This window comes from Dendrobates tinctorius, unplaced genomic scaffold, assembly GCF_039654945.1.
Source record: "Dendrobates tinctorius isolate UK_male_01 unplaced genomic scaffold, ASM3965494v1 ptg000155l, whole genome shotgun sequence".
NCBI lineage: Eukaryota > Metazoa > Chordata > Amphibia > Anura > Dendrobatidae > Dendrobates > Dendrobates tinctorius.
Genome location: NW_027361822.1, coordinates 20,910,178 through 20,937,466, shown reverse-complemented (window position 1 = coordinate 20,937,466; position 27,289 = coordinate 20,910,178). Strand labels below are relative to the sequence as shown.

General features: G+C 43.6%; 1 protein-coding gene across 1 annotated transcript in view; it reads right to left on the bottom strand.

The window, feature by feature from the left end:
* Window positions 1-27,289, bottom strand: part of LOC141051185 (uncharacterized) — a 195,287-nt gene that overhangs the window by 134,183 nt on the left and 33,815 nt on the right. Inside the window, 1 exon segment of the mRNA XM_073548049.1 lies at window positions 15,430-16,709. Within this exon segment, the coding sequence (XP_073404150.1) occupies window positions 15,430-16,709 (1,280 nt within the window).

Below are 27,289 nucleotides of genomic sequence, written 5' to 3'. Positions count from 1 at the left end.
TGTGACCCCCATAGACCAGCACACTGCTCTCCTGAAATACTCTGTGCTGCTGTTACCCTGCTCCATCCACCATATATCTCCCTCTGTGACCCCCCATAGACCAGCACACTGCTCTCCTGAAATACTTTGTGCTGCTGTCACCCTGCTCCTTCCCCCATATATTTCCCTCTGTGACCCCCCAAAGACCGGCCCAGCACACTGCTCTCCTGAAATACTCTGTGCTGCTGTCACCCTGCTCCCTCCACCATATATCTCCCTCTGTGACTCCCCATAGACCAGCACACTGCTCTCCTGAAATGCTCAATGCTGCTTTCACCCTGCTCCTTCCACCATATATCGCCCTCTGTGACCCCCAAATAGACCAGCACACTGCTCTCCTGAAATGCTCTGTGCTGCCGTCACCCTGATCCTTCCACGATATATCTCCCTCCATGACCCCCATAGACCAGCACACTGATTTCCTGAAATACTCTGAGCTGCTGTCAACCTGCTCCTTTCCCCATATATCTCCCTCTGTGACCCCCATAGACCAGCACACTGCTCTCCTGAAATACTATGTGCTGCTGTTACCCTGCTCCATCCACCATATATTTCCCTCTGTGACCCCCCATAGACCAGCACACTGCTTTCCTGAAATACTCTGTGCTGCTGTCACCCTGCTCCCTCCCCCATATATCTCCCTCTGTGACCCCCCATAGACCAGCACACTGCTCTCCTGAAATACTCTGTGCTGCTGTCACCCTGCTCCTTCCACCATATATCTCCCTCTTTGACCCCCCCATAGACCAGCACACTGCTCTCCTGAAATACTCTGTGCTGCTGTCACCCTGCTCCCTCCACCATATATCTCCCTCTGTGACCCCCCATAGACCAGCCCACTGCTCTCCTGAAATACTCTGTGCTGCTGTCACCCTGCTCCTTCCACCATATATCTCCCTCTGTGACCCCCCCATAGACCAGCACACTGCTCTCCTGAAATACTCTGTGCTGCTGTCACCCTTCTCCCTCCACCATATATCTCCCTCTGTGACCCCCCATACACCAGCGCACTGCTCTCCTGAAATATTCTGTGCTGCTGTCACCCTGCTCCGTCCACCATATATCTCCTTCTGTGACCCCCACAGACCAGCACACTGCTCTCCTGAAATACTCTGTGCTGCTGTCACCCTGCTACCTCCACCATATATCTCTATCTGTGACCCCCAAATAGACCAGCACACTGCTCTGCTGAAATGCTCTGTGCTGCTGTCACCCTGATGCTTCCACCATACATCTCCCTCTGTGACCCCCATAGACCAGCACACTGATCTCCTGAAATACTCTGTGCTGCTGTCATTCTGCACCGTTCACCATATATCTCCATCTGTGACCCCCATAGACCAGCACACTGCTCTCCTGAAATACTCTGTGCTGCTGTCACCCTGCTCCCTCCACCATATATCTCCCTCTGTGACCCCCCCATACAGCAGCACACTGGTCTCCTGAAATACTCTGTGCTGCTTTCACCCTGCTCCCTCCACGATCCCCCATAGACCAGCACTTTGCTCTCCTGAAATACTCTGTGCTCCTGTCACCCTGCTCCTTCCCCCATATGTCTCTTTCTGTGACCCCCCTTAGACCAGCACATTGCTCCCCTGAAATACTCTGTGCTGCTGTCACCCTGCTCCTTCCCCCATACATCTCCCTCTGTGACCCCAGAGACCAGCACACTGCTCTCCTGAAATACTCTGTGCTGCTGTCACCCTGCTCCCTCCACCATATATCTCCCTCTGTGACACCTCATAGACCAGTACAGTGCTCTCCTAAAACACTCTGTGCTGCTGTCACCCTGCTCCCTCCACCATATATCTCCCTCTGTGACCCCCCAAACAGCAGCACACTGCTCTCCTGAAATACTCTGTGCTGCTGTCACCCTGCTCCTTCCCCCATATATCTCCCTCTGTAACTTCCCATAGACCAGACCAGCATACTGCTCTCCTGAAATACTCTGTGCTCCTGTCACCCTGCTCCTTCCCCGATATATCTACCTCTGTCACTCCCCATAGACCAGCACACTGCTCTCCTGAAATTCTCTGCGCGCTGCTGTCACTCTGTTCCCTCAACCATATATCTCCCTCTGTGAGCCCCCATAGACCAGCACACTGCTCTACTGAAATAATCTGTGCTGCTGTCACCCTGCTCCTTCCCCATATATCTCCCTCTGTGACCTCACATAGACCAGCACACTGCTCTCCTAAAATACTATGTGCTTCTCTCACCCTGCTCCTTCCCCATTCACTCTTAAGGCATCAAAACTATGAATTAACACATGTGGAATTATATAATTAACAAAAAAGTATGAAACAACTGAAAATATGTCTTATATTCTAGGTTCTTCAAAGTAGCCACCTTTTGCTTTGATTACTGCTTTGCACACTCTTGGCATTCTTTTGATGAGCTTCAAGAGGTGGTTTTCCAACAGTCTTGAAGGAGTTCCCAGAGATGCTTAGACCTTGTTGGCCCTTTTGCCTTCACTCTACGGTCCAGCAAAGATCTCAAATGTGGACTCATCAGAACAAAGCACAGCTTTCCACTGGTCTAATGTCCATTCCTTGTGTTCTTTAGCCCAAACAAGTCTCTTCTGCTTGTTGCCTGTCCTTAGCAGTGGTTTCCTTAGCAGCTATTTTACCATGAAGGCCTGCTGCACAAAGTCTCTTAACAGTTGTTGTAGAGATGTGTCTGCTGCTAGAACTCTGTGTGGCATTGACCTGGTCTCTATTCTGAGCTGCTGTTAACCTGCGATTTCTGAGGCTGGTGACTCGGATGAACTTATCCTCCGCAGCAGAGGTGACTCTTGGTCTTCCTTTCCTGGGGCAGTCCTCATGTGAGCCAGTTTCTTTGTAGAGCTTGATGGTTTTTGCCAATGCACTTGGGGACACTTTCCAAGTTTTCCCAATTTTTCGGACATACTGACCTTCATTTCTTAAAGTAATGATGGCCACTCGTTTTTCATTACTCAGCTGCTTTTTTCTTGCCATAATACAAATTCTAACAGTCTATTCAGTAGGACTATCACCTGTGTATCCACCAGACTTCTGCACAACACAACTGATGGTCCCAACCTCATTTATAAGACAAGAAATCCCACTTATTAAACCTGACAGGGCACACCTGTGAAGTGAAATCCATTTCCGGTGACTACCTATTGAAGCTCATCAAGAGAATGCCAAGAGTGTGCAAAGCAGAAATCAAAGCAAAAGGTGGCTACTTTGAAGAACGTATAATAAAAGAAATACAGTATTTTCAGTTGTTTCACACTTTTTTGTTAATTATATAATTCCACATGTGTTAATTCATAGTTTTGATGCCTTCAGAGTGAATCTACAATTTTCATAGTCATGAAAATAAAGAAAACGCTTTGAATGAGGTGTGTCCAAACTTTTGGTCTGTACTGTACAGATCTGTATATTTTTTTTTTTTAGATGACAATTTGGTAAAATCTATAAATACTGTAAATACAAAGTCCTTGTTGTCACAATAAAAAAAAAAGTAAAAATCGCTCAGATCCTTAAAAATAGAAAAGCAATTATTCGTTGTCCACATCTTTGGAGCATATTGTGATGTCACTGGATAATTCCGGAGTTGATGTCACAGTCTACACGGAGTGTTCTATGCCGCCTCGGACTGGACCACAGAAGAACAGGACAATCCCCTGGTGGACCCCTCTGCTGCAGTGGGCACCCCGACCTGCACACCCTACATGACCAGGGCTTGGATGCGCTCTCTATAGACAGGCTGCAGGGTCTCGGGGGCTCCCGCTGTGTGACCGTATCACCGCCTCATAGAACTAAGATGGCCCGGTATCAGGACTGGCCGTCTGAGACAACGGCAAAGCCGCAGCTAATACCGAGTATTAGTAGTTTCCGCTACTACGAGGTAATAAAAACAAATCAATTTTCACATTTTTGGCATCAGTTTTTCTCCCATGGGGAATTGAAATTCCCAACGTGCCCTGAAAGATACCGACCTCCAGGACCTGCTTGTATTCTTGAAGGGGTATTCCCATCTCCAAAACCCTGTCCCAATATCTAGTAGGTGTAATAATAGTAATATCTCTGTCCATTTCCTCATGTGCAGGACCTTAGGTATCCATGGTTAGAACCACTAGTAGCTAGCTGTTATTATATCAGTGGTCGTAGCCATGGATATCCAAGGTCCTATGATGCCTCCACATCAGGAAATAGACATATTAGTCTGTGAATGGAACGTGGTAATGAACCTAATAGGTTCAGACCCGCTTTCATTCACATTATCGTTATAAAGGAGCTGATTCCTAGGGCTATATTTAGCCCTATGGTAAGCCCTCTTAATGACACGGTTACTATACCCCCAAGCACAAAGTCGACTTTTCAAATCTAGGGCCTGTTTTTCAAAGTCGGTGTCAGTTAGATTGAAGCTTCTTCCATCTTTGTGTTCCTAATGATTTTCATACATCCATATTAAAGGAGTTTGTCCCTTCTGTAGTATCTCCATCATCCCCACCTCCTCCGGTTTCAGTTGATGGAGGTTTAGAGTACGAGGCAGAGGATCTTGGATTCTCTGAGGGTCTGAAACTTCCTCCAATACCGGATTCATTTGAAGGGTTACGGAACAGAGGAGAGATCCTTGGCCCCAGCGGTATCTGTGTATATCGATCGTTTGGTCAGGGCCTTCCATTTATGTTTTCCTGGGAAATCTGGGGTTCGATGGCACCGGTTGAACAGGGGGTACTGTTACAACTCCGCCATTCACTGTGTCATAGGGATGCAATGAGTGACAGCTCAGCCACATTATGGATTTCATGGGTGTGCTGGAATGTTGGTTTTGTGAATGGTATAGCCTAGCACCCCAATCAAGGGCTGGGGCATACTCGGCTATTCCCATGCAAATTAAGGATTGTCCAGCAGCCCAATCCGGGCCTGCTGAGTTTCCTCTAGGTGTCACCGTTTCTGGGTGATTGCCTGGCTATTTAGCTAGCTGACAATGGTCAGACCATTGCCAGTCGTAGTTCTGTTCAGAGGTATGTATTCTGTTGTGAGTTCATTTTCCCCTTTGTCACTGAAGTCTGGGGAACTCCCTATTCTGGTAAAGGAAGGTAATGAGCCTGATTATCAGGCACCTGAGTCTAATGAGGATGACTGGCTGAGTGGAGTCACTGACTGGATATAAGGCTGCCGACGCCCTTCTGCCCTGCGGGTGACTTCTCTGTGGACTTCTAGGACACCAGTCTGATTCCTGCTTCCCTAAAGCTAAGTTTCTGCTTTGCCTGTTTGCATTTATGTTTTGTGTTTGTTTTCCTTGCTTTGCTGGATTCTGCCATTCCCTGCTGGGATGAGCTGAATCTCCTTTTGCCAGTTGCTCTGTCTTCAGAATATTCCTGAGTACTGACATAGCTTTTTTGAAGCCTAGCGTCTTCAGGGCCTTTTTCACTGTCAGTCTGTTGGCTCTTATTTTCATAGGGTTTTTCACGGATTGCAGACAGCAGCCTTCCTGTCCTTTCCTATCTAGGCAGTTTTGGGCCCCGTCTTTGCTCAGTCTATCTTTCTGTGTTAGGGTTTTCATCTTGCTTCACCGTCATTATATGTTGGGGGCTGCCTATTGCTTTGGGGTCTGCTCTGGGGCAGTTTAGATTCCCCTTTCTTTCTTTAGGCCTATTTAATTCTCCGGCTGTGATCGAGGGGTCTAGGGCATCGTAGGAACCCCCCACGGCTACTGTTAGTTGTTGTGATAGGATCAGGGGTCTGCAATCCGATAGCTGCCAACCTCTATGGTTTTCTGGACTTAGCTAGCATTTCTGTTTTTGCCTCCTACGGTGACTCATTCATAACAGAATCAACCGCCATACCGCAGATCCTAGGGTACTCAATAGCAGGAAAGAATGGTGTTAAAAAGAAAAAAAAAAAAAAAAAAAGAAAAAAGGTGTGTGTATATTCTTTCCTCTATATCTCTGAGGCAGTAGGGGGGAATTTTTTTTTCTCTCAATGGAGATAAAGCAATTGTCTGATCGTGTGGAGCAGCTCGCTGCGGAAGTGCTGGGAATTTCCGCCTACCTTGCTCGTTCGCATGCTGTTGAACCAAAGATCCCTACACCTGATGTATTTTTTGGGGATTGATCTCAATTTTTGAGTTTCAAAAATAATTGTAAATTATTTTTTGCCTTGAAGCCTAACTCGTCAGGGAGCTCCGTGCAGCAGGTTAAAATTGTCATCTCTTTGCTGCGTGGCGATCCCCAGGATTGGGCATTTTCTTTGAAACCAGATGATCCTATTCTGACTAATGTGAACGCATTCTTTCAAGCTTTGGGGTTGTTGTATGACGAACCTAATGCTATTGATCAGGCTGAAAAGACCCTGTTGGCATTAAACCAGGGTCGAGATTCTGCAGAGTTGTACTGTCAAAAGCTCCAAAAGTGGGCGGTCCTTACTACCTGGAATGATAATGCCTTGGCTGCTCTCTTTCGGAAGGGTTTGTCAGAAGCCGTAAAAGATATTATGGTGGGATTTCCTGTTCCCTCTGGTCTGACGATTCTATGTCATTAGCCATTCAGGTTGATCGGCGTTTACGTGAACGCAGGATTGCAAGAGAAGTGTTGCCACTGGTTGAACTGACGTCTGAACCTATGCAATGTGATAGAGTTTTGTCTAAGGCGCAACGTCAGGAGTTCAGAAGGCGTAATAAGCTGTGTTTTTTCTGTGGAGATGCCTCGCATATTATTTCTGTTTGTCCTAAACGAGAGAAACGCTTTGCACACACGTTTTCTGTTGGTGGTGTTCAACCTAAGTTTCTTCTGGCAATTACTCTGATCTGCTCCCTGTCCACATTTTCCGCCAAGGCTTTTGTGGATTCGGGAGCAGCGCTAAACCTAATGGACTTGGATTTTGCTAAACGTTGTGGATTTCCGATGACACCTCTGCAGACGCCTATCCCTTTGAGGGGGATTGATGCTACTCCTTTGGTTAAAAATAAACCTCAGTTTTGGACCCAGGTGGTCATGCGGGTCGCCCCAGACCATCAAGAAAATTGCAAATTTTTGGTGTTGCATGGTCTGCATGATGCCGTTGTTCTGGGGTTTCCCTGGTTGCAAATTCATAATCCAGTTTTGGATTGGAAGTCTGTGTCTGTGGTGAGTTGGGGTTGTCGGTGTGCCTTTAGTGAGGCTCCGGTTTTTTCCACCTCTCCTCAGTCGCATGATGTTCCTGACTATTTGGCGGACTTTTATGATGTATTTAGTGAGAATGAGTCTGCGTCCTTGCCTCCTCATAGGAGTTATGACTGTGCAATTGAACTAAGCCCGGGGTGTAAATTTCCCAAGGGTCGGCTCTTCAATTTATCTGTACCCGAGCACGAGGCTATGCGGTCCTATATTAAGGAGGCGTTGGAGAAGGGTCATATTAGACCATCCTTTTCATCCTTAGGTGCCATTTTTTTTTTTGTGGCCAAAAAGGATGGTTCTTTAAGGCCTTGTATTGATTATCGTGCCCTCAATAAAATTACTATTAAATATCAGTATCCGTTACCCCTGATTTCGGATCTATTCTCTAGAGATAGAGGTGCTTGCTGGTTTACCAAGCTTGACCTCAGGGGGGCGTATAATCTTATCCGCATTAAGCAGGGGGATGAATGGAAGACGGCTTTTAATACTCCGGAGGGACATTTTGAGTACCTGGTGATGCCTTTTGGGCTCACTAATGCCCCTTCTGTCTTCCAGTGCTTCATGAACGATATTTTCCGAGACTTTGTCGATAAATTTTTGATTATCTATCTGGATGATATTTTGATCTTCTCCAAGGATTGGGATTCTCATGTGGAACATATTCGGACTGTGTTCCGGACCTTGAGGGAGAATTCCCTGTATGTCAAAGGATCGAAATGCCTTTTTGGAGTACAGAGGATTTCATTTTTGGGATTTATTTTGTCTCCGTCAACTATTGAAATGGACCCAGCCAAGGTACAGGCCATTTATGATTGGGTTCAGCCCACTTCTTTGAAGGCCCTCCAGAAGTTTTTGGGGTTTGCTAATTTTTATCGGAAATTTATAGCAAAATTTTCTAGTATTGCCAAGCCATTCACTGATCTGACTAAGAAGGGTGCTGATGTGTTGAATTGGTCTCCGGAGGCTGTTGCTTCCTTTCAGGAGCTGAAGCGAAGATTTACCTCCGCCCCGGTTTTGCGGCAACCGGATGTCTCACTCCCGTTCCAGGTAGAGGTGGATGCTTCTGAGATTGGTGCAGGAGCTGTTTTGTCCCAAAAGGATCCTGTAACATCTAAAATGAATCCCTGTGTGCTTTCTTTTCCCGAAAGTTCTCTCCATCTGAACGTAACTATGATGTGGGGAATCGGGAACTGTTGGCCATGAAATGGGCATTTGAGGAGTGGAGACATTGGTTGGAGGGAGCTAAACATCAAGTTGTGGTCCTCACTGACCACAAGAATTTGATTTACCTAGAGTCGGCTAAACGCTTGAACCCTAGACAGGCTAGGTGGGCCTTGTTTTTTACACGTTTTGATTTTGTGGTTTCTTTTCTTCCTGGAACTAAGAATGTCAAGGCAGACGCCCTCTCTAGGAGTTTCTTTGCTGATTCTCCTGTGGTGACCAAGCCTGCTACCATCTTAGGCGAAGGGGTAGTTCTTTCTGCCATCTCGCCCGATTTGAGATTTGCTCTGCAAGAGTTCCAGGAGGACAAACCTGAGCGTTGTCCCAGTGGAAAGTTGTATGTTCCTGACCAGTGGAAGAAGAGAGTGATGTCTGAAGTTCATTGCTCTGCATTGGCTGGTCATCCAGGTATTTTTGGTACTAGAGATCTGGTGAGTCGCTCTTTTTGGTGGCCCACCTTGTCTCATGATGTCAGGAATTTTGTGCAGTCCTGTGGGACTTGCTCCCGGTCTAAATCTTGTTCTCGCTCTAGTGGGTTGTTGATGCCTTTGCCGGTCTCCAGGAGGCCATGGACCCATATTTCAATGGATTTCATCTCTGATATGCCGGTCTCTCAAAGAATGACTGTTATTTGGGTGATTTGTGATAGGTTCTCTAAGATGGTTCATCTTGTACCACTCCCTAAGTTGCCATCTTCCTCTGAGTTGGTGCCCCTGTTTTTGCAACAGGTGGTTTGCTTGCACGGGATTCCTGAGAACATTGTATCTGACAGAGGAGTTCAGTTTGTGTCTAGATTTTGGAGGACTTTCTGTTCCAAGCTGGGAATTCAGTTGTCCTTCTCCTCTGCTTTTCACCTTCAGACCAATGGGCAGACAGAGAGAAAAAACCAGACCTTGGAGTCGTATTTGAGATGTTTTATTTCCGCTGATCAGGATGATTGGGTTTCATTTTTGCCCTTGGCCGAATTTGCTTTAAATAATAGAGCTAGTTCTGCCACTTTGATGTCACCTTTTTTTTGTAACTTTGGGTTTCATCCTCGATTTTCTTCAGGGCAGGTGGAGCCTTCTGCCTGCCCAGGTGTTGACACTGTGGTGGAGAGAATGCACCAGATCTGGGACCAAGTGGTGGATAAGTTATCTCTCTCCCAGGAAATGGCCCAGCGGTTTTCCAATCGACATAGGACCATTGGTCCCCAGTTTAAGATTGGTGATATGGTGTGGTTATCATCAAAAAATATTGCTATGAAGGTGGCTTCTCCTAAGTTTAAGCCTAGATTTATTGGACCTTACAAGATTTTGGAGATTATTAATCCGGTCTCTTTTCGTTTGGCTCTTCCTGTCACATTTAAAATCCATAATGTGTTCCATAAGTCCTTGTTGAAGAGGTTTGTTGAACCAGTTGTTCCTGGGGTGGCACCTCCAGACCTTGTATTGGTTGAAGGTAACATGGAATATGAGGTAGAGAAAATACTGGATTCCCGTCTGGCTAGACGGAGACTCCAGTATTTGGTTAAGTGGAAGGGTTATGGTCAGGAGGATAATTCCTGGGTCTCTGCCTCTGATATTCTTGCCAAAAGATTGGTGCGTGCCTTTCATCGGGCTCACCTTGATCGCCCTGGTGGCGTGGTTGAGGGTTCGGTGACCCCTCCTCAAGGGGGAGGTACTGTTGTGAGTTCATTTTCCCCTTCGGCACTGAGGTCTGGGGAACTCCCTATTCTGGTAAAGGAAGGTAATGAGCCTGATTATCAGGCACCTGAGTCTAATGAGGATGACTGGCTGAGTGGAGTCACTGACTGGATATAAGGCTGCCGACGCCCTTCTGCCCTGCAGGTGACTTCTCTGTGGACTTCTAGGACACCAGTCTGATTCCTGCTTCCCTAAAGCTAAGTTTCTGCTTTGCCTGTTTGCATTTATGTTTTGTGTTTGTTTTCCTTGCTTTTCTGGATTCTGCCATTCCCTGCTGGGATGAGCTGAATCTCCTTTTGCCGGTTGCTCTGTCTTCAGAATATTCCTGAGTACTGACATAGCTTTTTTGAAGCCTAGCGTCTTCAGGGCCTTTTTCACTATCAGTCTGTTGGCTCTTATTTTCATAGGGTTATTCACGGATTGCAGACAGCAGCCTTCCTGTCCTTACCTATCTAGGCAGTTTTGGGCCCCGTCTTTGCTCAGTCTATCTTTCTGTGTTAGGGTTTTCATCTTGCTTCACCGTCATTATATGTTGGGGGCTGCCTATTGCTTTGGGGTCTGCTCTGGGGCAGTTTAGATTTCCCCTTTCTTTCTTTAGGCCTATTTAATTCTCCGGCTGTGATCGAGGGGTCTAGGGCATCGTAGGAACCCCCCACGGCTACTGTTAGTTGTTGTGATAAGATCAGGGGTCTGCAATCCGATAGCTGCCAACCTCTCTGGTTTTCTGGACTTAGCTAGCATTTTTGGTTTTTGCCTCCTACGGTGACTCATTCATAACAGTATTCCATGTGCTCTGTGTTCTGATCTTTGTTGACTGACCTTGGACTTTGCCTTTTGACTATTAGTTTGTCTTGCCCCTTTGCCTTTCATACTGTACACTCCTGTTATTTGACGCCAGACTCCTTGACTCCACTGTCTCATGGCTTGTCCGTGAGAAGTAACTAGCCAGCGTCACACTACTGAGATCGATCAGCCATATGGCAAATTTGAAGGCCAATCAACACTTAGCTCTTTTTTACATGGTAATATGTTGACATGGTTAATAAAATTATCACCTATGAAAAGGTTGTTTAAAAAAAGCTAATTCCACAAAGATCCTTTGTTTCAGAATGGCTGTCAGGGGTCAACTATTCAGTAAATGTATTTATATATGGATCTGTTATTTTATAGTATTTGTTTTTTACAGCAAATAATCATACTTTTTTTTACAAGAACCAAAATTTAGTATTTAACAATACTCCCTGTGTTCATGGATCTAACAATAATGGCTGATGATAGCGACAACACAAAATTAAAATGATACTGATATATACCCATATATTGGAGAGAGATATTACTTACTGTAAACTAAAAATATTAAATGTACATCTACTGCCGGGAGTAAAGTAACAAAGGATCTTTCACATCACCAAACTTTTTTAGTTGATGGAATCAATGCAATAATAATATGAAACTTTAAAGACTAAGTGAGATTTTAATGATAAACATATTCAAGTTTTCAGCACACAGAACAAAGTAATTTGGGACTATAGTATTAGAACTTGATTTATAGAGTATATACATAGTAGAGTACAAAAGAGAATAAAAAGCACAAAATGAGAACTACAACAAATCTACACAACTAGACTATTGAGGGTATAGTAGAGATGGGAGAATCGATTTGCAGAACTCTGGTCCTTCTGCCAGGCCAGTTATCTGTGATGGGAAACCTACGGATCTCCTTACCTCCCGGCATTCACGTCTTCTCGTATTTGCGCCATGCCACGATGATGATGATGTTGCGCCAGTCCAGTTAATCAAAAAAGAAGCTGGGAATACCGGGAGGTAAGGTGATTCGCAGGTCACTTGTAAAGCGGTCACACATTACTGACCTGGGTCATGTACAGCTATTTATAAAAAAAACAAAGGAAAAATATCCCAGAAACAGACCACCATAAAACAAAGCAAACTTTGATGTACACGGATAACTATTTAGTCTACCCCAATAATACAATATCACCCTTACACCCTTAGAAAACAGGTAGCATAAACCAAAAAGCAGAGTACAGACTCAATGCGCTTACACACGTCATGGAACTTTGTGTGCTTTCTCTCAAAGATAGACTTTGCAATTCTTGTCACTCTATGGTGTGCATATTTAGATATACACATATATAATATGCTCTGGCAAAAATTAAGAGACCACTGCACAGTTTTATAAAAATCAGCTTCTCTACATGTCTGACAGCCATTCCATTTCAGTGTCAGTTGAATTCCAACCAGAGGACACCTCATTCTACTTAATGTGCTTCTGATTAGGTGATCTCCTGAACCAAATCTTATTTAACGAAAGAAAGTATAAAAAACCCTGCTGTGGTGTTCACAATCCTCTTGCGATAGGACAAGCTGGATGGCAAGACAAGTGCTAGTAATATCCCAAAAGGAATAGGAACGAAAAAACAACTTAACCATGCCAAAGGAGTTGAAAAGAAAAGTCTTGAGAGAGGAAAACAAGGGCTCAATTCTGACTTTACTAGCAGAGGGATACAGTGAGAGTCATGTTTCCTCAATCATTAAAATTTCTAAGACAGCAGTCCATTACAACAAGGTCAAGCAGCAGACATTGGGGACAAAGCTACAAGACCAGCAGAGGGCGAAAACGACTCTTCACTGACCGGGATGACCATCATCTTATTAGAATGTCACTCAGCAGCCACAGGATGACATCAAATGACCTACAAAAGGAATGGCAAATGGCAGCTGGGGTGAAGTGCACGGCAAGAACAGTTCGTAACAGGCTCCTAGAGGCAGGGCTCAAGTCATATAAAGCTAGAAAAAAGCCTTTCTTCAATGAGAAGCAAAGAAGAGCCAGGCTGAAGTTTGCCAAAGACCATAAGGATTAGACCATAGAAGACTGGAGTAAGGTAATCTCTGGTGAGTCTAATTTTCAGCTTTGCTAAACACCTGGTTGTCTAATGGTTAGACGGAGACCTGGAGAGGCGTACAAGCCACAGTGTCTTGCACCCACTGTGAAATTTGGTGGAGGATCGGTGATCTGGGGACGCTTCAGCAAGGCTGGAATTGGGCAGGTTAATCTTTGTGAAGGACGTATGAATTAAGCCACATACAAGGTTATCCTGGAAAAACAGTTGATTCCTTCTACTCAGGAAATGTTCCCAAACTCTGAGGACTGGTTTTTCCAGTACGACAATGCGCCATGCCACACAACTAGGTCAATCAATGTGTGGATGAAGGACCACCACATCAAATCCATGTCATGGCCAGCCCAATCTCCAGACCTGAACCCCATTGAAAACCTCTGGAATGTAATCAAGAGGGAGATGGATAGTCACAAGCCATCAAACAAAGAAGAACTGCCTAAATTTTTGTGGCAGGAGTGGCATAAGGTCACCCAAAAGCAGTGTAAAAGACTGGTGGAAAGCATGCCAAGACGCATGAAAGCTGGGATTAAAAATCATGGTTATTTCACAAAATATTGATTTCTGAACTCTTCCTGAGGTAAAACATTAGTATTGTTGTTACTAAATGACTGTGAACTTGTTTTCTTAGCATTATTTGAGGTCTGCAAGCACTGCATTTTTTTGTTATTTTGAACATTTCTCATTTTCTGAAAATACAAAATTTAGTGCTTGGAAATTCGAAGACATGTTGTCAGTAGTTATAGAATAAAAGAGCAACTTACATTTTACTCAAAAAATTTACCTATAAAAAGAAAAATAAGAGAAACTAAAAATTTTGTAGATGTCCCTTAATATTTGAAGGCCTTCTACATGATTTTGGAGTGTTTCTGTGGAAAGGTTTGCACATCAACCATAAGAGTATTTGGGAGGCCTTTCTCACAATCTTCGTTTTAGTTCTTCTAAAATGATTTGGGAGTTGTGGTCAGAGCTCTGTGTGAGTCAGTCAACCTCACCCAATTATGACTTATGGAGCTTGGCTTGTGTACATTCCTCAAACTACTACATAACCATAGTAAGGATAACAATCCCATTCACGTAGATATGAGTATACCAATCCTTTGCTATAAATGTAAAAAAATGGGATAAAATAGAGGATATCTATACAAGGATAATCGCAAAATGAATTAAATCACAGAGAAAACAAACGATCAGAGAAATCCAAACCACTACATATGTATGAAACATATAAAAGTTTATTCAGAAAAAACAGGGAAACAGGGCAGGAAGTGGAGTCATAGAATGACCATGGCAGCGTGCAAGCGACCAATTGGGGTAAGCATGGAGTGAAAAGACCTAATAGGAACATCAATACAAGGCATATAGCTGGATGACATAATTGAAAACAAAAATGCCAGTTCCTAGAAACATTAGTAGTGTAGCAAAGCAGGACAAATACATAAATATAAATAATAAACAAATGTCCAATGACAAACTTAGTACCTGTTTTAGTTGTATGTAGCGGTCCTCTCCAGCATCCCCCCCCCAATTTATGACTCCACTTCCTGCCCTGTTTCCCTGTTTTTTCTGAATAAACTTTTATATGTTTCATACATATGTAGTGGTTTGGATTTCTCTGATCGTTTGTTTTCTCTGTGATTTAATTCCTCAAACTACGTTGAAAACATATAATTGCCCAAAATGTCTTCCTATGCTGAAGCAATAAGATTTCCCATCACTAAAATCAAGGGGCAGAGGCCAATCCATGACAAGCAATCGTGTAGCATTACCTCTCCTCCAGCAGACTTTACAGTTGGCACAATGCAGTCAGACAGGTAACATCCTCATGGCAAGAGCCAAAAGAAGCACGTCATTTTGTCATTGAACAGAACATGGAAATTCATGGCACGAAGCTCCTAGGAGGTGAATAGTTTGTGTGCTGATGTTAATGCCCGACAGCTTATAGCTCCACAGTTATGGAGTAAGCAGAGCATTGGCGACTTTAATGCACTATGCTCCTCAGTATTTAGCAATCTACGTGGTCTACTAATAATACCACCCACAGTTGATAAAGGATTATTTAAGATAGAATAAGTTTTACAAACTAATTTGAATTCAGTGATTAAAAGGTATATGCCAAAACTTTTGTCCAACTAGTGCAGATATAAAAATATGACAATGTAAAATATTCAGTGCACATAGAATGTGACTTTTTATTTGCTTTTTTAATAGCCCATGTCTGTTAATTACTAGATATATTTCTTAATTCTATTAGTCTATTACTAACTACATATTTTTTTTTATTTTGTTTTCAGCTCTAAACATCTTTCCTTTCCTCATTTACTTTTCTTTCACTGCCTTTGTTTTTGACTACATATTTTTTTGTACAATTTGTCAATAGAATATACGGCTTCTGCCCGATGTATTTTTGATGCCCAAGAAAAAATGATTTTCAAGAAAAACATTTTTCACTTTCAAGATATAATAGCTTTTTTTCTATATGTATTCTTTCATGTTTAACAAGATGCGATTTGTCGCCAAAACATTTCCCACATTCTGAACATGAAAATGGCTTCTCTCCCGTGTGAGTTCTCTGATGTCTAGCAAGAGTGAATTTATCTCTACAGTGTTTCCCACATTCTGAGCACGAATATGGCTTCTCCCCTGTGTGAGTTTTCTGATGTGAAACAAGATTTGATTTCTCTGTAAAACATTTCCCACAATCTGAACATGAATATGGCTTCTCCCCTGTGTGAATTCTCTGATGTGTAACCAGATAGGATTTATTTGAAAAGCATTTTCCACATTCTGGACATGAAAATGGCTTTTCCCCTGTGTGAATTCTTTGATGTTTCATAAGAGTTGTTTTCAGGAGAAAACATTTCCCACATTGTGAACATGAAAATGGCTTCTCCCCTTTGTGACTTCTCTGATGTGTAGCAAGATTTGATATATCTTTAAAACATTTCCCACATTCGGAACATAAATATGGCTTCTCCCCAGTGTGACTTCTCTGATGTGTAACTAGATTTGACTTATTTGTAAAACAGTTTCCACATTCTGAACATGAAAAGGGCTTCTCCCCTGTGTGACTTCTCTGGTGAGAAACAAGATTTGATTTACTTGTAAAGCATTTCCCACATTCTGAGCATGAAAAAGGTTTCACCCCTGCGTGAATTCTCTGATGTCTATATAGATTTGATTTTTCGGTAAAATATTTCCCACACTCTGGACATGAAAATAGAATTTTTTCTGTGTGACTTCTCTGATGTTTCAGAACATATGATTTCTGATTAAAACATTTTCCACAATCTGGACATGAATATGGCTTCTCTCCCGTGTGAATTCTCTCATGTCTAACAAGATCTGATTTCTGGTTAAAATATTTCCCACACTGTGAACATGAAAATCTTTTCTCTTGTGTGTGATTTTTTTGGTAAGGTACAAAAGAAGTATTCTGGGAAAAACATTTTCCATATTCTGAACACGAAAATGGTGCATTGTCTGCTAGAGAACTTTGATTTCTATCATCTGCTTGGTAAGTTTCATTTTTTTTAATAGTCAGTGATGAGTCAGAAGATTGGACCTGATCAAAAGATAGATCTTCGCCGTGAATAGATGATGGAATATCTGGGAAAAAGGGAAACACTTCAATTGTATCTTGCGTGATATCAAAGTCATCTGATCTAGAAATTGAAGATGTCAGCTGTTCTTCTGCTCTCATAGTACAGTCATCTGCCAAGAAAAAAAACTAATTATAATTTATGAATAAAATAGCCGTAACATTTATATTTTTATAAAGTTTCTATAAAAAATAGTGCTATCATTTGTCCCACACTATCATTGACAGTAACATGTCCTTTAATGCAGAACAGAGTAAAGGGCCTGTCACACTAAGCGATATCGCTAGCAATATCGCTATAACTTGTGACGTTATAGCGATATTGCTAGCGATATCGCTGTGTGTGATACTTACCTACAACCGGCTCACCCGCTGCTTATCGCTGATCGCGCGAGAACGTCCAGGACCGCTTCTCGGCGTCAGCTTCCTGCGGCGCTTCCTGTGGAGAGACGAGCGACGCGTGGACGCGGGCGGGAGGACGCAGGATCGCCTAGTGCGACAGGTAAGTAGCGACCCCCGTCCCCAGCGATGTCGCTGGTGAGATCTGCCTGTGTTCAACTGACAAGTAATACTTGTTTTTATTATTTTTTTCACATGCTCATCACCAACAACTTTTTATGACAACATGTAAAACCAAGGAATAATCCAGTCTTCTACAAATCCATCAGTTTTTTCGATCAGTACTATACTGTTAAGGTACTGTCACACTTAGCGATGTACCAGCGATCCTGACCGCGTCACATCGCTGGTCGGGATCGCTGGTACATCGCTAAGTGTGACAGTACCTTAACAGTATAGTACTGATCGAAAAAACTGATGGATTTGTAGAAGACTGGATTATTCCTTGGTTTTACATGTTGTCATAAAAAGTTGTTGGTGATGAGCATGTGAAAAAAATAATAAAAACAAGTATTACTTGTCAGTTGAATCTATGGCCGTTAAAGCACTGCCACTCTACTGCTTCCAGACCAGTGATGGTATGCAGAGCCAACCTGTGGTATCTGGAGCAGTATAAAAAGGTAGTAGAGAAGTACCACTGGAACAGCAGAAGGATTAGTCTGGTAAGTCAAATTTATCTTTTTTTAACCACATTTCACTCTGTACCAAGGGGCATACTAAGCAGAATGGACAGTGGGAAACATGGCAAGCTGCCGCTAACTGCTGTGAGAGCTCCTTTCTACCTCGGTTCCAAAAATGTCATAATTGTAAGTGGATCTTGAATGAAATTTCATAGAAGGTCGAAACAAATGAATGAAGCTTTCCCTCAAGGGATGTAATGTAGCAGTACCAATTGTGAGTTGATAATATCGTAAGGCCACGTTCGCATGTTCAGTATTTGGTCAGCATTTTACATCAGTATTTCTAAGCCAAAACCAGGATTGGGTGATAAATAAAGAAGTGGTGACGTGTTTCTTTTATACTTCTCCTGATTTAGGCTTACAAATACTGAGTTGTAATACTGACTAAATACAGAACATGTTGTAATAATCATAAAGGTACAACTGATATCATGAAAATATCAATATAGCCCACAAAAGAACACCCCTCACATTTTTTAGTGTGCAAAAGTAGCAAACTATAAATATATATATATATATATATATATATATATATATATATATATATATCTAATATATAAAGCTCAAAGTGTGTATGTATGTATGTATGTATGTATGTATGTATGTATGTATGTGTGTGTGTGTGTGTGTGTGTGTTTGTGTGTATGTCCGGGATAGGCATCCGCACCGTCGCAGCTACAGCCACAAAATTTGGCACAGTCACACGTCTGGACCCCGAGAGCGTCCTAAGCTATGTTGTAAGGCGAAATTTTAACCCCGCACATTCCAATTCACCAAACAATTTTGCCCCTATCTACATACTGGGGGGAAAAGTGTGTGCGCGTCAAGCCCCGCCCCTCATTATGATGTCACAATGCCCCTATTTGCATACTGGGGAAGCAGTGTGTGTGTGTCAAGCCCCGCCCCTCATTATGATGTCACAGTGGTTGCCATGGCGACGCTGATGTCATCAAAGGTTGCAAGCCGCTCATTATGATGTTATAATGGTTGACTATGGATTGGAGGATGTGTGTGAGTATATGGGCACCGGACTATGGGATGGAGGATATGTATGATGGGTATATGGGAACGGGACTATGGGATGGAGGATGTGTGATGGGTATATTTTTGCACTGGACTATGGGATGGAGGATATGTATGACAGGTATATGGGCACGGGACTATGGGATGGCGGATATGTATATGGGCACGGGACTATGGGATGGAGGATGTGTGATGGGTATATGGGCATTGGACTATGAGATGGAGGATATGTTTGATGGGTATATGGGCACGGGACTATGGGATGGCGGATATGTATATGGTCATGGGACTATGGGATGGAGGATGTGTGATGGGTATATGGTCACTGGACTATAGGATGGAGGATATGTATGACGGGTGTATGGGCACGGGACTATGGGATGGCGGATATGTATGATGGGTATATGGGCACAGGACTATGGGATGGAGGATATGTATAATGGGTATATGGGCATGGGACTATGGGATGGAGGATATGTATGATGGATATATAGGCACGGGACTATGGGATGGAGGATATGTATGATGGGTATATGGGCATGGGACTATGAGATGAAGAATATGTATGATGGGTATATGGGCATGGGACTATGGGATGGAGGATATGTATGATGGGTATATGGGCATGGGACTATGGGATGGAGGATATGTATGATGGGTATATGGGCATGGGCCTATTGGATGAAGAATATGTATGATGGGTATATGGGTACGGGACTATGGGATCGTGGATATGTATGATGGGTATATGGGCACGGGACTATGGGATGGAGGATAATTATAATTTTCTATAACCACAATTAGTTACTATGCCCGGGCAGCGCCGGGCTCTTCAGCTAGTATATATATATATATATATATATTTATATTTAGTTTAGCCAGGCAAGCTAGGCATTTGCCTAGGGCCCCCACTCCCACAGAGGCCCCCAGCCAGTGGGGTGCCAATAATAGCGGCACACCACACGACGCTATGGGGCCCGTGAGTCAGGGTGGCCTGGTGCAAGAGCCGGCTCTGCACCCCCTTGCATTGCGCATTTAACTGTATCGGCATCGTAGGGCTGCAAGGACCAAGTCTACCAAGGACTATGGGGGCTGCATTAAACTATATGGGGTCTGCATTATACTCTATTGAGGACTAGATGGAGTTCATTAATACTCTATCAAGGACTATGGGGTGGATATTATACTATGTGATGGCTGCATTATACTCTTAAGGACTATGGGCTGTGCATTTTACTATGTGTACTATATTGGGGCTGATTATACTCTGTGGAGGACTATGGAGTGTGTTATACTGTATGAAAGGTTATGGGTGCATTATACTATGGGAAGTCCATTGTACTATATGGAGGACTATGGGGGTGCATTATACAATATGGGTGACTATGGGATGCATTATACTATATAGAGAACTATGGGGAGCGTATTCTACTATATGGATGACTATTGGGAGTGTATTATACTATATGGAGGACTATGGGGAGTGTATTATACTATATAAAGGATTATGGGGAGTGCATTATACTAAATAGAGGATTATACTATACTATATGGATGACTATTGGGAGTGTATTATACTATATGAAGGACTATGGGGAGTGTATTATACTATATGGAGGACTATAGGGTGTGCATTATAATGTATACAGGACTATGGGGAGTGCACTATACTACATGGAGGACTATATTATACTATATGAAGGACTATGAGGAGTGTATTATACATCAAGGAGGACTATGGGGAGTGTATTATATTATATGGAGAACTAAGAGAGTGTATTATACTATACAGAGGACTATGGGGCACATTATACTAAATGGAGGACTATGGGGTGTGCATTATATTATATGGATAACTATGGGGTGCATTATAGTAAACAAGCAAAATGCTGCCTATTCATCGAGTGATTGGATTGTTTATGCCAGAACAAAATCATTGATCTCAACAGCACCATCACCCGGTGAAAACTGCAGATATGCTATTTTTAACATGATACTGTGTGGGTACAGATTGATCTACTAGTGATTGTTCTGTCCCCATCATTTTTCAGCCGGTGTAAAGAGGCCGGGAAATAAGCATCAAATGACTTTTCGGTCACGCTCGTTTAACGGCCTGAACTCAGGTCATATAAATACAACCAAATGTTTCTGTCTGATGGTGCAATATGTCGGCATTTGGGGCCCCACTTTGTCTAAAACTGGCCGTGCTATGAAATACATAATTGCAAAATAAAATAACCATTTTTTATTACTATTTATATGTTCATTCTACCTCTTCAAAAATAAGAACAAAAGGCAATCAAAAATGTTATCTAATCCAAAATTCTAACAGTAAAATCTTTAACTCGCATACCAAAAAAAAAAAAAAATAAAACCCCCCTTTGGTTCATCATCTGTCAATAGAAAAATAGGGGGTTTCTACATTATGTGAATCCAAAAGGCTCTGGAAAATTGACATAGTTCCCAAAAAACAATCCAGTAAAATTCACCCACACAATTCCAAATATCTCCCTCCTTTCTGAGCCTTGCAATGTGCCACATCAGCAGTCAACATCAGGTGTACTGTGGCGAACCCAATTTCATAATTTACTCCAGAACCACAAGCTGGGAACAATATATTGGACACTAAAATGGTTTGGTTGCAAAATCTGCTCCGTGCAAATTTCTGGAAAATGCGTGATGGATCAAACTTGTCATTACACCTATACTGTAGAAGAATTTCTTGACAGTCTATTCCAGAAAAAAGTCAGTTCTGAAATACCAATGGTGCATCTTCCCTTCCCCGCCATGCTGCTGTACTCAAGAGAAGTAGCATAATAAATTAACTGGTACTTTTTTCCTACTTATTTTGGTAACAAATTCCTTGAAGGAAGCAAATTCCAGCAGCAGGCGGATCCTATAAAAATTCAAGTGTTTATTAAGTCATATAAAAATTGTCGAAGAACCTAACCCACCGCAAACTGAAAAATGAAAAGGTCTGGAAGACGCGTTTCGGATACATGTTGTCACGACTTGGTTGTCGAGTGACCTGCGACCAGGATCTCCTTCCCAGTCCTTAAAACTAGGGGTTGCCCTAGCTCACAGTATTCCCTGGGTTACTTCTGAAGGTGATGATGCCAGGACCACATACTCTGCCTTATCTCCAGTATCCACCCTCCATCCTTCAGCCACCCAGGGAAGAGGGGAGCAGCCGTGCACCGCAGTACACCAACCAGATGAACAAGGCAACACAAACAAGGGCAACTGAAAATACCAGGCATACAAATATTCACTCACTTATAAATGAGGAATGCATCAGGGAGTGAAGGATGGGGAAATGCCAAAGTAGGAGAAGAAAAGGGAATTATCACACTTAAAAACCCAAGCAACAGTCACCAATAAACACAAACTCCTTCTCATATAACCACCAAACAACTATCCTCCCAGCCATGCAACATAAGCTTCTTCTGATGATGTGTGTCAGTCAGGACCCAAATAATATAAGGGATAGAAGTGGCTAACCGTGCTCAGCTAAAAGCCTAAGCACTCCAGGAGCTCTTAACATAGCCAAATAACCCCTGTATTGCCAAAATAAATTAACACCATTTAAAAAGAAAGTGCTTCTGTCATGATCCAGGATGGGGCTTCGCTTTGGCCCGTCCTGGTCAGACTGGGGGTTAATTGTTCTGCCTCTCTCTGGCAGAGGGCGGCTATTTAATGTTCACTGGACCTAGGTCCGGTGTCAGTTATACTCCTGCCCTCGGCTGAGTTAGTTGACCTCTTGTATACGTGTGCCTTGTGCCTGATATCTTGCTTGCTTGTTCGTTTGTGATCCGGTTCTGTCCCTGTTACGAGTTCTGCCTGCCCCTCTTGTACCGCACCGCTCTATCGTGTATGACTCTCTGCTTGTAACTCGACCGCCCTCTTGTGTATGACCTTTGGCTTTGTCTGACCTCCTGCCTGTTTACCCCTCCTGTACCTCGTTTGCCCGTACTGTATATGACCTCCGTTTTGCCCGACTCTGAGTTTTCTACCTTCTCTGAAAGCAGGACGCTAAGCCCCGCCCCCTTGCAGTCACATGACCGTAGGTCTTGTGCCGGCTTGCTAAACTTCAGCGTTCAGGCCCTGTGCATCTGTACTTTCTGGCTGTTCTTGTCCCCAGGGGTCCCTACAGTGCGGGTGAGTCCCTGCTCAGCGGAGGCTGTACGCCGGCGCTGTCAGGATCCTGATAGCTTCTTTTCAGTGCAGGAGTAAGAACAATCAGACACTGCAGTCCTCTGGCTCCTATCTGTTGCGGTAACCATGTTAGGGCAGTAACATCACGATGGGGCAGCTTTGTGGTGCTGGGGGTGACTGCACGGAGGCGGGTGGGCAGGCAGCGGCGGGATCCGGTGCATGTTGTCAGGCAGTGGGTCCTGGCGGGGGTCCGGCAGCAGCATCCCTCTCATTACTCCTCCCTCATTACACCCTCTCATTATACCCCCTTTATTACACCCCTCTCGTCATACCCCCTCGTTACACCCCTTTCACAGCCTCATGATCACAGCAGCGACCTGGATCCAAGCGGCGAGTGGGATCCAAGCAGCGGCCGGGATGGCAGCGGCGGTCGGGATCGCAGCGGCGGTCAGGATTGCAGCGGCAGCCTGGATCCGAGCGCCATCGGGATCTCAGCTGCGTTCCGGATCACAGCTGCGTCCTGGATCTGAGCGGCATCACTTGGGTGTACCAAAATGGCGGTCGGCGTACTTCCAGTGCGGCGCAATGGATTGTGGGATTCGGGGACATCCAGATGGAAGTGGGTGACGGACAATTTAAGGCAATTATATATATATATATGAAAAATGTTTTGATACTGTAGATAGGGGTCTTCTAATTCTGACTTTCAATGGCCTGTTGTACAGCCGACAAATTGAATATTACAGTGGGTACAAGTGATCAAATAAGCTACATACTGTATGTGCTATTACAATTAATATACCGGATATACTCAAGTATAAGCAGAGTTTTTCAGCACATTTTTTAGGCTGAAAAAGCCTTCCTTGGCTTATACTCGAGTGAGGGTCCCACAAGATGGAGGGGGAGCAGGTCACAGGAGGCTAAAGCCTGTGCCCGCTGCTAAAGAGAAATGGATATTCATGGCGCTGGCAGTGAATATTCATTTCTCTTTAATAGTGGGCAAAGTAGTCGCAGCCACCACCTTCCTGCAGCTGCCAGGCGATTACGTGGCCCGCTACGTAAGGGAATGAATATTCACTGCCCTCCACTACCATGGTTGTGGAGAACAGTGAATATTCATTCCCTTTAGTAGTGGGCCATGTGAAAGCCCAGCCACTGCATTAAGCTGACCACTGCAGGAAGCCGGCGGCTGCTGCTCCTGTCCCCACTACTAAAGAGCAATGAATATTCACTGCTGTCCACGCACATAGTCCCTGCATGGAGCGCAGTGAGTATTCCAGCAGCTGTCCTCTGCTTGTAAGCAGTGCATGACCTCACTGCCATGCACTGCTTACAAGCATAAATCAGCTGCTGGCTGATTTTTAATGTTTTTCTGATGGGGGGCCATGCATACAAGGATAGAGATGAGGAGTTCATGCATACCAGGATAGGGAGGAGGGGGCCATGCATACCAGGATAGGGATGAGGAGGTCATGCATACTAGGAAGGGGATGTGGAGCCATGCATACAAGAATGGGGATGAGGAGACCATGAATACTAGAATAGGGATGAGGAGACCATGAATACTAGAATAGGGATGTGGAGACCATGCATGCCAGGATAGAGATGAGGTGGAAATGCATACCAGGATTGGGATGAGGAAACCAAGCATACTGGGACAGGGATGAGGAGGCCATACATGATAGAGATGAGGCGCCACGCACACAAGGATGGGGATGAGGAGACTATGCATACTAGGATAGGGATGAGGAGACCATGCATACCAGGATAGGGATAAGGTAGCCATGCATACCAGGATGGGATGAGGAAGCCATGCATACCAGTATAGGGATGAGGGGCCATGCATACCAGGATGAGGAGCCATGCATACCAGGATGAGGATGAGGAGCCATGCATACAAGAATAAGGGATCAGGAAACCATGCATACCAGGATAGGGATGAGGAGGCCATGCATACCAGGATAGGAATGAGGAGGTCACGCATACCAGTATAAGGATGATTGGACAATGTATACAAGGCTTATACTCGAGTCAATACGTTTTCACAGTATTTCTGTGGTAAAATTAGGTGCCTCGGCTTATATCCGGTTTGGCTTATACTTGAGTATATAAGGTGTATATATATATCATATGTTTTATTTATTACAGGCAAAAAAATGCTTGGTGTTCTGCATGTGCTTGCAGCATGTGCAGACTGTGTTTCCACATTTGTATGAACCTTGTGTTGATAGCCAAGTGTCTTTTCTACTTAGGGTTTCACTTAAAATACAGATTGGGTGAGAGGGGAGATCTCCAATTGTAGGTGCCCTTCTGGCTACAAACCTCACTGGTTTTGATAAAATAGATGGAAGTTTTTTTTTTCTTGGACTAATTATGGAATATGTTCTTTAAGGCCTGTTTCACACATCCGTTTTACAGATCAGTCTTAATCCGCAAAAATGGCGGAAAACGGATCCGTCGGCGGATGAGAGAGAGAGAGAGAGAATTTTCCAGGAACTGCATTACTGGGTTAAAAATGATCCGGGAGCAAAGATTCTGGGCATGCGCACATGAAAATAGCGGACCGTCAAGAAGAAAAAACATTGCAGTGTCCGTCTCATCCGCCCGGTAGCCATAAAAATGTTGCCGGATCCGTCAAAAAACGGGGGTGACGGACGACCGTCAGTCAAGATCCGCCAATAATGTAAGTCTATGGGGGAAAAAAACAGATCCGCCCCTTTTTTGGCAGATCCGTTTTTTTAAAAAATTGGCGGATTATGACTGACGGGAAAAAACTGATGTGTGAAAGAGGACTAATGAGTTTGCTAATCACTCCAAATTGTGGACTGTATGTTGTTACAAAAGTTACTGGGCTGGTCACATATTTCTTACCCGCCGATGCACTTTTTTATCCTACAACATAACCTCTCTATGTTTTCCACTGACTATATTTTCTGCTCTTTCTATCTAAAGCCCATTCTGGATAATGCCGTGTCTTCAATCTATTTTGTTATATCTTGCAACTCTGGTTTATATCGGGATTCCAAAGTGCAATTTCGTTTGTACCTAAAAAATTCCACCACAGCGAGGTCGCCTACAGTACTGAATTCATTGCTTTCTCTTTCCTAAAAGGAGAGATTGCTACATTCATGTCATAATCAAAGCTGAGGGAGATATCCAGATAATGAATATCTTTCTTCTAATGAACTTAAGTTTTAAATGTAAAGTTGTTGATATTCATATACGACAAAAATTTGGATGCCAATACCTCTCAGGTCCTCTATGAAATGACCATAGCATCTGATATGGGCAGAGAAAGGATTGGCATCCAAAAGAAATAAACATTTATTCCCAATATGCCATAAAAATCTTGGCTATAGATGGTGAGGATCCCGCCCTCATTGATGCTTCTTGTTGTTGCAAAAAAAAAATTCCCTATTAAATGAAAAATAATTATGACTCAATAATAATGAAATACTGAATCTGTGGTTGTCAAGTACAACATTTTTGTAAATGATGACGTAAGGTTTCTAAGGCCTAATTATGAGGCATGGACGTGTACGATACCACAACAAATGTCATCCATTAATTGCTGACCATTTTGTTTTGTCCAGTGAAACTATTACATGTTTTGCGTCTCTAACAAAACTTGGGAGATTAGCTACCAAAGGCTGGAACAGGTAAAGGTCAACCCAGGTGCTAAGGTTTTCACCTAGGCTCCCTATCTCTGCAACAATTGGTCTGGGTGGGGTGGGGAATAGTTTTTATGCACTTTTGGCAAAGAATCAGATATACCTTGAGGGGCGTAGTTTGTGGAAACTTGTGGGGTAGGGAGGTTCTGCTATTCTGGTATCTCTGGGGGGTCTGCAAAAAACAGTTTCTGAACACATATTTGGGTATTGTCAGATTCAGGAGATACTAGGGCATTGCAGTAAAGAGCAAAAATCACGGTATACTAAAAAGCTCAACACAGGCTGGTTTTCATATTAGGGCCGTCATGACATGGGTCTTCAGCAGATGCCCTGCTGTTATGATAACCCAACGATACCTCCCAATCGCGATGCAGTGGGGCGATGGACACATGGAATGGCGGCCTCCATGTTTGCGAATTTTAAATGCCTTTGTCAGAGATAGTCAGTGGCATTTAAGAGATTAACAGCAGCTGGTGGAGATAGGCTTCACCGCTGCTGTTAGAGGCAGATCTTGGCAGTTTCTGACCTTGCATCAAAGACGTCTGTATCAGGAAAAAAAAATAAATGTATATACTCGTGTATAAGCCGACCCGTATATAAGCCGACCCCCCCCCTAATTTTGCCACAAAAAACTGGGAAAACTTATTGACTCACATATAAGCCTAGGGTTAAATGGTGGTCCAAGAAGATGCTCCATAGATAAAACCCCCCCATATGCTGCTGCACAAGATTTAATGCTGGCCCAAGAAGATGCTCCATAAATAC